Source organism: Amphiura filiformis, unplaced genomic scaffold (genome assembly GCF_039555335.1).
Source record: "Amphiura filiformis unplaced genomic scaffold, Afil_fr2py scaffold_21, whole genome shotgun sequence".
Classification (NCBI taxonomy): domain Eukaryota; kingdom Metazoa; phylum Echinodermata; class Ophiuroidea; order Amphilepidida; family Amphiuridae; genus Amphiura; species Amphiura filiformis.
In genome coordinates, this window is record NW_027305485.1 from 1,412,585 (window position 1) to 1,426,997 (window position 14,413).

The window sequence follows — 14,413 nt, forward strand, 5'->3', positions numbered from 1 at the left end:
AACAGTACCTGTGATCAGAGGTTGTTCAACAGTAACTGTGATCAGAGGTAGTTCAACAATAACTGTGATCAGAGGTAGTTCAACAATAACTGTGATCAGAGGTAGTTCAACAGTAACTGTGATCAGAGGTAGTTCAACAGTACCTGTGATCAGAGGTAGTTCAACAATAACTGTGATCAGAGGTAGTTCAACAGTAACTGTGATCAGAGGTAGTTCAACAATAACTGTGATCAGAGGTAGTTCAACAGTAACTGTGATCAGAGGTAGTTCAACAATAACTGTGATCAGAGGTAGTTCAACAATAACTGTGATCAGAGGTAGTTCAACAGTAACTGTGATCACAGGTAGTTCAACAGTACCTGTGATCAGAGGTAGTTCAACAATAACTGTGATCAGAGGTAGTTCAACAGTAACTGTGATCAGAGGTAGTTCAACAGTACCTGTGATCAGAGGTAGGTCAACAGTAACTGTGATCAGAGACAGTTTAACAGTACCTGTGATCAGAGGTACTTTAACAGTAACTGTGATCAGAGATAGGTCAACAGTACCCGTGATCAGAGGTAGCTTAACAGTAACTGTGATCAGAGGTAGTTCAACAGTAACTGTGATCAGAGGTAGGTCAACATTAACATTAACTGTAGCCACATGTTGTGCAACAGTAAATTGTGATCAGAAGTAGTTCAACAATAACTGTGATCCGAGGAACATGTAGTACTACAAAATGTGATCAGAGGTAGTTCAACAATAACCGTGATCAGAGGTACCGGTAGTTCATGTAATATAGTACATGTAGTACCTGTAATGAGAAGAAGATCAGCATGTCTATACGATTCATGCTTCTTCAAATGACCTGACTTTGTAAAGCCTTTATTACAAAATGTTAACTTATGGTAAGGCTTATCATTCATGTGGAACGTTCATGTTCCTTCAAGTGACCTTTGTGAACAAGATATCTGCCTGTGTGAAGTCTTTGGTACCAATTTTATTTGTACAGCTTTTATCAAAATATTTATTTAAAAGGCTTCTCTTTAGCATGTTTAGTATGTATACCTTCATGCTTTTTTAAGTGATCTGAATGTATAAAGCCGTTGTTACAAATCTAACAGGTTTCAGTACAGTACAGTATGCATGTTTCTCCTTAATTACGTTGTGAAACATTTGTTACATAATGTATATACACTTAAAAGGCTACTCCTTTATCATGTTTATATGTATTCGTTCATGTGACTTCAAATTACCTGACATTATGAAGCCTTTGTTACAAAATGTACATTTAAAAGGCTTCTCCTTGGTATGTATGCGTTCAATGCTTCTTTAAGTGACCTGACTGTGTGAAGCATTTATTGCATAAAAGGTTTCTCTTCAGTATGAATACGTTCACGTATCTTCAAATTACCTGACGTTGGGAATCCTTTGTTACAAATTACACATTTAAAAGGCTTCTCTCATTAGAATGAACACGTTCATGTATCTTCTCTTTAGTATGTATACGTTCGTGTATCAGTATCTTCAAATGACCTGACTGTGTAAAGCCTTAAAAGGTTTCTCTTCAGTATGAATTCGTCCATGTCTCTTCAAATCACCTGACGATGTGAAGCCTTTGTTACAAAATGAACATCTAAAAGGTTTCTCTTTAGTATGTATACGTTTGTGTTTCTTTAAATGACCTGGCTGTGTAAAGCCTTTGCTACAAAAAGTACATATAAAAGGTTTCTCTTCAGTATGAATTCGTTCATGTGTCTTCAAATTACCTGACGTTGTGAAACCTTTATTACAAAATGTACATCTAAAAGGTTTCTCTCCAGTATGTATACGTTCATGTTTCTTCAAACTACCTGAGGTTGTGCAACCTTTGTTACAAAATTTACACATAAAAGGCTTCTCTTTGGTATGGATGCGTTCATGTTCCTTCAAATGACCTGATTGTGTAAAGCCTTTGTTACAAAATATACACTTAAAAGGCGTCTCATTAGAATGAATACGTTCATGTATCTTCAAACTACCTGACGTAGTGAAGCCTTTGTCACAAATTGAACATCTATAAGGCTTCTCTTCAGTATGAATTCGTTCATGTATCTTCAAACTACCTGAGGTTGTGAAGCCTTTGTTACAAATTGTACATCTAAAAGGCTTCTCTTTAGTATGTATACGTTCATGTTCCTTCAAATGACCTGATTGTGTAAAGCCTTTGTTACAAAATGTACACTTAAAAGGCTTCTCATTAGAATGAATTCGTTCATGTATCTTCAAATTACCTGACGTAGTGAAGCCTTTGTTACAAAATGTACACCTAAAAGGCTTCTCTTTAGTGTGTATACGTTCATGTTTCTTCAAATGACCTGATTGTGTGAAGCCTTTGTTACAAAATGAACATTTAAAGGGTTTCTCCTTAGTATGTGTACGTTCATGCTCCTTCAAGTGATATGAACGACTAAAGCCTTTACTGCAAAATGTACACCTAAAAGGCTTCTCTTTAGAATGAACACGTTCGTGTTTCTTCAAACTACCTGAGGTTGTGAAACATTTGTTACAAAATGTACATTCAAAATGTTTTTCCTTGTTTAATCCTTTATCTTTTGTGTAGTGTCTTCTTCCACTCGTGGATGATTGCCCTGATGCGACAGAAGACCTTGAATCTTTGTCGTAATTCCTTGGCCGATTGATACGTTTACAATGATTCAGTTTACCCTGCCTATCATATAGCTGTTTAGAAATAGTGACACCTTCCTTTGCATTCATATTTGAAGTTTCCTTTCCACCTTGGTGCGTCCTGTTAAGCTGTTGGAATGGTTCATGCGTATTTTCAAGTTCTGCCTTGTTTCTCTTCTGCTGTTTGTTTCTTGACTTTTGCATACTGCATGCACTGCTCTTCGTCTTCTGAGCCATGGACGTCATGTATCTTGCTTTGCTCTTGTAGTCATACCAGTAAGGACGGATTCTCATTTCATGGTGTCTTTTATGACACAAATATCGTAACACTTTGTTATAAAATCTCTGCCCGCAATATTTACATACATGCGGCATTAAGTAGTCCCACTCACGTGGATGTCTATTTGGCATTGTCTGTAATGGAAACAAGTAAAAAATACATACGATTAGCGAAAGAAATACTATACAGGGTGTATCAAAATAAAGTATGTACAGTTTGAAATGTGCCACTAGATTAAACGGTGATAAATTTGGTCAAAAATCTTGTCCTCGCACAACTGTAAAATCACTGGCGTGTGACCACTAATAAGGACTCAGTGGCTATTTTTGTGAGGCGAGTAAAAATGCAGTTGCGCAAAGTCTGTTAATCAAAGCAACATGAAAATCACATGTTTGACCACTTTCTTTACAGTAATTGACATTCTTAGCCTTCCATATATGGCCACCAGAGCATGACCACCATTCGTATCATAGGCGTATATCCGGGGGGGGGGGACGTTTGGTACATCTTAAATTTCACATTTTTTACATCCGTCAACTTGAAAACAGAGATAGCAAAAAAAGAAAGAAACAAAAACAAAAAAACAAAACAAAACAAAAAATAAAAACAGCCCCACCCACACCCCCGCAAATTAATAATAACCATCGAGCAAGGTCCGAAACATGAATCAGGAATAATAGACAAAGGGATAGGCATCCTAGTCTGCTGCCCTCTTTCGAAATATGTATCCTAGGTCTCACAATAGGCGGATTAGCGGCCATTTTGTCTTCGACATTCACATGTCCTTATATTTTAGTATACACAAATATACAAGTTAACAGGTTTACAATTTTAAAATTATATTTTGAGTATACAATATATTCTGTAGTAAATAGATCAAATGACGATGATTGTTCAGGTATTATATGCTTGATAGAATTAAACTGTTTGACCAGCTAGTATTCTCCTCCGCCGTCGGTGTGATTCCAGTCACTCCACGTACCGTGTTGCGAAGGTGGAGGAGTCTAAAGCTGTATTGACGAACACGCATGCGTTAAAAATGATGTAGCCTAGGTCGAACAATAGCGTGACGTAGTTTCCGGCATTGTTCCTATGCACTTTCACCCTCCTGCATGAATCTTATGTAGGCTAATGTAATGTGTTTTACACTCGGGTTTTAAAGCCAATGTAAGTTACTCACCATGCTCACCTGTACCGTCGTTACGAAATAATTCAAGAATATCTTGACCAAAATTCTATTCACGATCAACGTACACCAACGCGGGCACCAACGACACCATTAAATATCCGCAAATAATACGGGGCAAATAACAGACAACAAGAGCTAAAGAACAACAGAGCTTTAGCTGACTGCTGGTAGTTTAAGTTCAGTAACACGGCTGTGGTTTATGTTTCCCAGCCAGCTAGCATATCCCACTTGACATCCTACTTGACTTTCATGACGACAACGATGCACGCCTATTGTTATTTAAATAACATGACCAATTGATTAAGGATGAAATAGCTATCATGTTCGATCGATCGATCGATCGATGAAAAACTATCAGCTATAATATCTGAGGACGTCTATTTTGGAATATACATTATTATGATTGAATAAAAATTCCTTTATAAAAAGAATAGGTCACATGTCACATATGGGAAAAGCCGGGGGAAGCGGTAAATCGAGCTAAGTGCTGATTTTTGGCGATTAAAAGTTTAGCCGATTGGTCAGGATTTGAAACAATGTTGTAAAACTTACCTTAGTTTGCTGTGGTTGATCAAAATTTAGTACAATTTAGCATAATTTTCAGCAATTTACTGTGAGCTCTGATTTCCAGCCATTTTGCAGATTTTCATGGTGATTTTTGGCGGTTTTAGCCGTTTGACCAAAATTTGAAACAATTTTGTAAAATTTACCTCAATTTGCTGTGATTTCATAGTGATCGGTCATAATTTCGCATAGGCTGCAATTTCCAGTAATTTCCAGCTATTATGCCAGAGTTTTGGGCGATTGACCGCGTTTTCCCATGTGACATAGGGCCTAAGAATGGGGCTCCCAATGGGAGCTTTTGATGTGACGTGTTGAAATAACTTGGTGATAATAAGGTGATGAGTGCAGCCTACTTATAGTGCAGGGCAATACATTTAAAAATTGTTTTCCCCTATTGCTATGGTAATTAATCCTGTTAGGCCTACATCACTACTTCTACGGCGACATACACACGATAAACTATCTCCGATCAAAAATTAACCTTGCCCTGACTATAGGCCTATGCGTCCCTATATCATGCAAATTGTTTATTGGTAAAAATAAAATCGGTGGGTGGGGGACGAATCCTCCACCGAAAGGGGGATTGTCCATACAATCATCCCCCAAATGCCCATGTTGATGCATAGATGGTGACCATTTGCGATTAGTCTAAAAATGCCAAGTTTTTGCGCTCTTAAGGGGGTACTACACCCATTGAATTATTTTTGGCATTTTTTTTGCATTTTGTGAAGAAATTACAAAAAAAAAAAAATTGGTCAAAGTGGTATGCAAAATGTAGGGGCAAATATTCTCGTTTTATTGGTGGCATCGGTATCAATGTAGCTTACATGCTTTTAAAGGTAGAAGCCAAAAGGTATACATCACTGATGTTTTAAATTCACTTCATTTTGGAAAGTTTACTATCAACGGATTTCGCTAAAATTTTGGATATGTGTTGCTAACACATTAGGGAAATAATGTTGATATGTAAAATGGGAATAAGTGGTTCTTGATTTCTTTCATGACTCAATCATGAACTTGGTGCTCCACACCTATCAAACTAGAATTACGCGGTTCGTAATTAAGGTGGCCCCCACAAAACTTTACACCACATGAGGCCACCATATACTATCACAATACCAAGTTTGAAGTTGATCTATGATTGTGTTTAAGCTGAAGAGTGGATTAATGGAAATGAAGGTAAAACATGCAAATGAGCTCATTAATATTCATAAACATGCAAATAAAATGACACAAAACTATTCAGCACATCAGGCCACCATATCCTATCACCGTACCAAGTTTGATATAAAATTGGACGGATTGAGTGTGATACCTGAATTTATCGAATGAGCTAGAGTTTTCAAATATCATGCGAGACGAAGTCGAGCGTGATATTTGAAAACTCTAGCGAGACTGATAAATTCAGGTATCATCTAAATTATCCGTCCAATTTTATCATTATTATGTCTTCAGAATCTTTTTTGGTCAAAAACATGATTTTCTGGTCAAAAATGCGACTCTTGGTCAAAAATGATTTTTGGTCAAAAATGTATTTTTTGGTCAAAATGTGTTTTTTGGTCAAAATGTGTTTTTTGGTCAAAAATGTATTTTTTGGTCAAAATGTGATTTTTGGTCAAAAATGTGATTTTTGGTCAAAAATATGATTTTTGGTCAAAAATATGATTTTTGGTCAAAAATATGATTTTTGGTCAAAAATATGATTTTTGGTCAAAAATATGATTTTTGGTCAAAATGTGTTTTTGGTCAAAATGTATTTTTTGGTCAAAATGTATTTTTGGTCAAAATGTATTTTTTGTCAAAATGTGATTTTTGGTCAAAAATGTGATTTTTGGTCAAAAATGTGATTTTTGGTCATGGCTTGTCACATTAACCACAAAAAAATCACACCAAAAGACTTTTACACATAAAGTATATGAACTGTGCACTCTATGAAGAGGCTACAGATATGAAAAAACCCTGTAGCTCCAGGTGACCGATACACAAATTTATCAGACAGCCAGGTTATGTACAAAGGTATAGGATGCAAGATTCTGAAGACATAATAATGAAATTGATCGGTGATATGTTATGGTATCATGCGAAATAAGCCATCCAATATTATCATTATTAGTAGGGATGACCATCATAATTTCATGTTGCCCCTTTTGCTACAAAAGATTGTTTTCTGGAAAGAACTCATGAACAGAAGTATTTTGGTGGTTAAATGGTCAAAATCGGTCAAAAACTTTTCGAATTATGAATTTTCAAAGTTTCCCATTCTGACCGGTCATTGGAACGAAATAAATTGACAAAGTCTAAATATAGCAATGTGAGCAAAATTGGTATAAGCATATATTTACCTTTTATATTTCTTTATTTTAATATATATGGAAACATGAAACAAGCATATTGTGAAAGTATCAAAGGGTTTCTTATGAAATGGCACTTTACTAGTCAATAGCATTAAGTATTTCTTCAAACCGAGGCACTGAAATCATGCTTTTAGAAAACATTTGCCAAAAATCATCCATAATGGCCAAAGTGGCACAAAATCAAAAGTCCAGGTGAACTTTTTTTCCACAACAATATACACTACACATAAGAAAAATACTAATGTACTACAAGGGATTTTCAACATAGGAATCTAAACAATCAAGTACCAACATGCACAGCTTTGTCCTGATATCACTTCTGGGGTTTTAACAAAATGTTTAACCTCTATTGTGATTGGCAGCAGCATAAGGTATCTCTTTGATAGCTGATAATGCCCAGCCATTCAGCAAGTGGCTAATAACAGACCTTGATAGGCTTGAATGAATACTGTCATGTGCTACAAAACCATCACACTCTAGGGCCTGTAGACCAGGTTAAAACTGAGCTAAGTACCACTTGGAGAACCAGAAATTCTCATATGGTTTATCTGGACCAGTTTTGCATGGGGAACAAGAATTTTTGGGTAAAAAGCCCGTAACCTGAGAACTTTTCCGTGAGGGCGCTTTTTTCAAAATGGCCGCCAAAATCCAATATATATGGTTAAATTAGTCACTTTAGGGTATATTTAACCAGATTTTGGATCTTTATTGATAGCAATAATGTACTACTAAGTCAGGTTATTATTATGAAGGTGACAGGAGGTCATAGCTGAGGGCGCTTTTTTTCAAAATGGCACGCCAAAATCAATGAAAAACATATATGGTTAAATTAGCCACTTTAGGGGCATATTTAACCAGATTTTGGATTTTTATTGATAGCAATAATGTACTACTAAGTCAGGTTATTAATATGAAGGTAACAGGAGGTCACAGCTGCGGGCGCTTTTTCAAAATGGCCGCCAAAATCAATGAAAAGCATCATTTAATTTAGCCACTTAAGTGGTATTAAGCATTACTAGGCCAGATTATTAATACGGAGGTAATAGGATGGCACATGCAAGGGTGCTTTTTTTTTCAAAATGGCCGACAAAATTGATGGAAAATATGATATCAACGAAACAGCGTCAGGAAATGTAAAAAAAAGTAATAGCAGTCTTTGACTTTTTGAACTTATAATGAAGTACTTCAGGGTGATAAAGGTAGATTCTGATTTAAAATGGCGGCAATGATGACTACCAGAATTGCCTTTATGTATTAAAGAAGATCCCAAAAGCAACTTGTAAACTAGAATGCCGCAAAAGTGTTGCTTAGAGTGTTATAAATTGTCCGTTTTTGCATGGTTTCACTGATGCATTTGTCTTTGTTTTAATCCTCGGGATTGCAGAATCACTCAAATCGCTATTAATTCTGACAAATCTTCATAGTCATTCTCTACCAATAGTTCTCTGACGTCCTCAGGCATTACCGTTTTAACCCACTTAGGTTCCATGTTTTCGTTCCACTCATCGTCAACAATCAATGTTTCCACCATCGTATACTGTGTAATCTACTGCTCGGTGCTCTCCACGCTCTCGCAATGAAATTTGCGTGAAGGATATGAAGCGCCAGCGCCTGCTTACATGGTGGTAGTAAGGATATATATTTTTATCTTTTGAAAACGTTCGATCAAAGATATCGTATCTTGCTTCGTTGACATCTTTGCCCATCACTCCGTATAGAAGTGGAATATCGCTCAATTTAATGGCCTTCGTGTCACAAAACAAGATGCTATTTTGATTCCCGATCTTAGCAGTAATCAGGAAGAAGATGACACAAAAGTTATCTTGCATGCAAACCATGCAGTGAGGAATAACAACGAGGGTATTCGAATCATCCGTTCACATGCGGAAGATATAGACATTGCAGTCATTGCTTTATCCCATTTCATTCATGATGGAGACAGAGTAATTCTGGACACAAACACTGGCAAATACAGGAAGGCATTATAGAGTATTAGATTTTCCGTCAGATTTATGCAAAGAGCTAGAGGAGTACGTTTCACTTTTATACGGAATGAAGGGCAAAGATGTCAACGGAGCAAGATGCGATATCTTTGATCGAAAGTTTTCAAAAGATAAAAATTTTGCAGATATATCCTTACTACCACCATATAAGCAGGCGCTGGCGCTTCATATCCTTCGCGCAAAATTTCATTGCAAGAGAGTGGAATGCAGCAGATGTCACTGTATACGATGGTGGACACTTTGTTGACAATTGGTGGAACGAAAACATGGAACCTAAGTGGGTTGAAACGGTAATGCCTGAGGACGTCCAAGAACTATTGGTAGAGAATGACTATGAAGGTTTTTCAGATAATAGCGATTTGAGTGATCTTGAGGATTAAGAGAAATGCATCAGTGAAATCATGAACAAACGGACAATTTATAACACTGTAAGCAACACTTTTGTGGCATTCTAGTGTACAAGTTCTTCTCTAATACATAAAGGTAATTCTAGTAGTCATCATTGCAGCCATTTTAAATCAGAATCTACATTTACCACCCTGAAGTACTTCATTATATGTTCAAAAAGTCAAAGACAACTATTACTTTTTTCAACTTAATTGTTTTCTCAGTCAGATATTGCCTTGGCAACTTTACTGAGTATCCTAGTAGATGTAGATGTTAAGTAACATTTCATTGTTGATATCATACTATCCAGTTCAATTTTGTCGGCCATTTTGAAAAAAGTACCCTCGCCTGTGACATCCTATTACCTCCGTATTAATAATCTGACCTAGTAATGCTTTACCGCTATCAATAACAACATCCAAAATCTGATGAAGTATACCACTTAAGTGACTAATTTAACAATATATATGCTTTTCATTGATTTTGGCGGCCATTTTGAAAAAAACGCCCACAGCTGTGACCTCCTGTTACCTTCATATTAATAACCTGACTTAGTAGTACATTATTGTCGTCAATAAAAATCCAAAATCTGGTTAAATATGTCCCTAAAGTGACTAATTTAACCATATATATGTTTTTATTGATTTTGGTAACCATTTTGAAAAAAGCGCCTCAGCTGTGACCTCCTGTTACCTTCTATTAATAACCTGACTGAGTAGTACATTATTGCTATCAATAAAAATCCAAAATCTGGTTAATATGCCCCTAAAGTGACTAATTTATGCTTTTCATTGATTTTGGCGGCCATTTTGTAAAAAAGCGCCCTCAGTTGTGACCTCCTGTTACCTTCATATTAATAGCCTGACTTAGAAGTACATTATTGCTATCAATACAAATCCAAAATCTGGTTAAATATGCCCTTATGTGACTAATTTAACCATATATATTGAATTTTGGCGGCCATTTTGAAAAAAGCGCCCTCACAGAAAAGTTCTCAGGTTACGGGCTTTTTACCCAACAAATTCTTGTTCCCCATGCAAAACTGGTCCAGATAAACCATATGAGAATTTCTGGTTCTCCAAGTGGTACTTAGCTCAGTTTTAACCTGGTCTACTGGTAGCTGGTCATTCCATATGCTACTGGGAGCACAGTACTTTAACAATGGAGTGAAAGACTCATTATTGATTAGGCGCGTATTTTAAAAGTACAGCTCCTGTGCGTGTATAGCAGCAAGTCAGTGCAGATGGTATAAATATAAGAAAATGTTTAGGGTTGAGATCAGGTGAATAATACAACAAATGAGCATGAAACTTCACATTTATGTTCAGAAAGGTGTCTATTTAACATGATTCGAAAGGTGTTTGGAAATTCCAAAGGGAAGCTGGTGATTTAATTTTTAACTCGAGATCTACTTGTCCGTTTTTTTTCCTTTTTACAGAGGGTATGATAGAGGTAATAACAACAACTCTGCCAAATTACAGCTCAGTAGGTCAAGGTGTTCACCTGATCTTTTTCATCTGAATATTTTGTGCCATTCTGAGCAGTGCTGCACTGGGCCACTGGCAATTAAGCGCACTGTGGCGATGGACCAATTTTGACTCACACTTACAGAAAAACCAAATAAGTTATGATGCTGTAATTTGCAGGATAGTTACAAAACATAATTGGCATTAACATCTCCAATTTTTACAGAAAAATTATGAAAAATAAAGAATGAGCTCAATTTAGAAATGTCTGTGCAAGCAGTGCACAGTTGAGCTCCCTGCATGTCTATGGGAGTGTTCTAATCAAGTTGATGGTTCATTGGTCATCCCTATTATTAGGTTTTCTTTAATAACTCCTAATAACCCTGAAAACATAATAATGAAGTTGATCGGTGATAGCGTTTAAGCCCCGGGTTTAAGCTGGAGAGTGGATTAATGAATTTGCTTCCGCCCGGACAAACAAACACACAAAGAAAGAAAGAAACAAACAGGCAAGGGAACAAACAACCATCTGGATGATAACACATATATGTGGGGGCCAAAAACGAACTGGTTAAAATGCTTCTATTTTCAATGTTGAGCTATATTTTGTATTTTTAACTTGCGACATTATTTCACTGAAACTTAATTAATAGCCATAATGTACGATCTTATAATATCAAATTGGTTAATTTTTTTCAAACCTGATTTTTTTGCATATTTGTAATGTTTACACATGTCCCAACTTGCACCTAAATGGAATCGGCCAAATCTGTTGTCTTTGTAGGTCAATAGAGCAAAGTTCGACATATTATCATAATTTAAAAATTATGATAATATGTCCTCCCATAGAACTGCATGTTAAATGGTCAAAATAACCAGTGTGGTTTCTTTCACTTTACCTTGTTATTTCAACTTAAAATGGACATCAACCCTTCCCATCAGTTATTACTAATATTATTTCAACATTGTGAATAAAGAATAACAAAATTAAAATTTGACGGAAATCGTACATTAAGGCTTTAATTAATCCATAAATAACAGGTTACCACAACCACACTACAGCAATGTTGAAAAAAATTGTATTTTCTTGTCACCTATATACCACCATATTAGGTAGTTTTCCGTAAGCTTCAGTTTTGTGATTTTGGTAACTATTTTATATTTATTTGTCGAATCCATCTCAACTAGGCCAGCAATCTAAATTGTGGCATGCCACAGGGATCAATTGATGGCCCTCTTGCCTTTCTTATTTATATCAATGATCTTCCTAATTATGTAACACATTGTAAAGTAAGTATGTAATGTATGCTGATGACACTGTAATATATTATTCTTCTAATGAAATTAATGATATCATTAACTGTATAAATAATGATCTTAACACCATCAACAAATGGCTTCAAAGTAATAAACTTAGTCTGAATACTGACAAAACAGAATTTATGTTAATAGGCTCAAGACAAAGGTTACATACAGTAAAAGAAAATATTAATAATGCAGATGTCCATGTTCATATAAATGGTGTTAATATTAAGAGGGTGCATGAGAGCAAACACCTTGGTGTTATTATTGATGATACTTTGTCTTGGAACCAACAAATTGATACTGTGCGTAAAAAAGCTCTCAAAGGAATGTTCATGCTAAAAAAATGTAGATCTAATTGCCTCATTGAAGATATTTTGAAGATGGTTTATAATTCAATTGTTCTGCCTCATCTGGAATATTGTAATGTTGTTTGGGGAAATTGTGGTATTTCTGTAGGAAAACGTCTACAAATTATCCAAAACAGGGCTGCACGTATAATTTGTAATGCTAAATGGGACACATCTAGTAATATCGTTCATGATCAACTTGGTTGGAAACCAGTTTCTAATAGGCAGCAGTACAATTGTTCTGTTTTAATATTTAAGATTTTGAATAACTTGTCACCTGCTTATTTAACTAATATATTTTCAATTCCAGACAGTCATTACAACTTTCGCCAGAGTAAATTTAATGTTAAGATCCCTCAACCAAGGACAGATTATAAGAAGCGTAGTTTAACATATAGAGGTGCAATCATCTGGAACAATTTAGATGAAACTATTCAAAAATCTAGCACCTTGCATATTTTCAAAAATAATGCTAAAAGAGAAAAATTTTAAAACTTTTGTGTAAATCTATCAAGTTTATGATGATGTTAATCATAATTTATTTGTACTTTGTTTAATATATTTTGTATGTTGTGTTATGTCCACGGCCCCAAGGAAGAACAACTCTGTTGATTTGGGCCTCCGTGGTGAAATAAAGCTTCCTATCCTATCCTATCCTATCCTACTCATGCAACCAACTACTTTATGTTAATCCCCCATGAAGTGGTCTTGAAGATTAAAGCGCCAATTGATAATTAATTTTTCAATATCAATAAGTTGTGTCCCATTTGACAACAGTATAGTATACCCCTGGCTAAAAATGTGCAACTTGCCAGGAGGAACATCTACTAAGCAAAAGTTGGTTTTACCAATAATTTTATTTATTGCCATCGCGCAATTTTCACTTTGTCGCATTCCTGCTGAATCCTGCACCGGATCAATGGTGTTAATTTTGTCTTTCGGTGCGGCTTGCAAAAGCAAAACGAAATGGTTGCTCTGAACAGAGAAGACGCTCTTCTCTGCTCTGGAACAAAACGTCCGTGATTGCTGAAGACATCTGTTAACCTTTTCTGCGCAGAAACAGCAAAAAGATCAAATGGGTAAAAAACTGAAAATTGTATGGTATTTTTTAACCAAAATTTACCAACTTTAAAATTTGACCCCTGCATGCATGTGGTATAGGCCTACGCCTACGGTCCTCTTTAATGTCAAATTTGAGAATTTCTTTCAACGTTTATGAAAGTACACATAAAACATTCAGAATCATTCCGAAAAGTACGAGTCCATCTACTCCCTCCCCACACATCAGGGGTCCCTTCCGAAAAAAATGCCGACACGTCACTGTAGGCTAGGTTTTTTTTCACGCTTGATAAGAGCATAGTGAAGTTGGGAGTCGACTGAGATCCATGATATATGCCCAATCGGGGGTGGGGGCACTTGACACAAATTACCATACGAGTATGCTTCCCCAGAGAGACCCCCCTTTAAAAGCTCTAAAAGATCCCCACATAATTTGGCAGATCCCCTTGATTAAAATGCTGCCTGTGAGGGGTGAGGGCAGTTTGGGTACTACACGCTGAACTAAAGTCAAATCATATATTTATTTCATATTTTGTGTGAATTATGAAAGTTTTCAATGCTAGCAAGAATGCAAATCACAAATTACATTTTTAGTATTCTTGCTAGCTTTGAACACTTCATTAGTCATACATAATTTGAATTAATAACCAGGGATGCAAGTAGCTGTTGAAAAAACAAAAACCTGGAAAGTTGGGAGTGAAGCGAACGTGCGGAGCACTTACTCAGGGCAATATGGTGGGAAATCCTGCTAATTTACAACCAACTGATTCAACAAAAGACTATAGATAACAAAATAACTTTTAAAAGTTT

At 36.0% G+C, this 14,413-nt stretch overlaps 1 protein-coding gene across 1 annotated transcript in view; it reads right to left on the reverse strand.

Moving 5' to 3' along the window:
• Window positions 1-8,567, reverse strand: part of LOC140143387 (uncharacterized) — a 30,324-nt gene extending 21,757 nt beyond the window's left edge. The window contains exons 1-3 of the mRNA XM_072165243.1: window positions 8,472-8,567; window positions 1,647-3,063; window positions 765-796 (exon numbers count right to left, since the gene is read on the reverse strand). Coding sequence (XP_072021344.1) covers window positions 765-796; window positions 1,647-3,063; window positions 8,472-8,567 — 1,545 coding nt within the window. The remainder of the gene's footprint in view (window positions 1-764; window positions 797-1,646; window positions 3,064-8,471) is intronic.
• Between the last annotated feature and the right edge of the window lie 5,846 nt (window positions 8,568-14,413).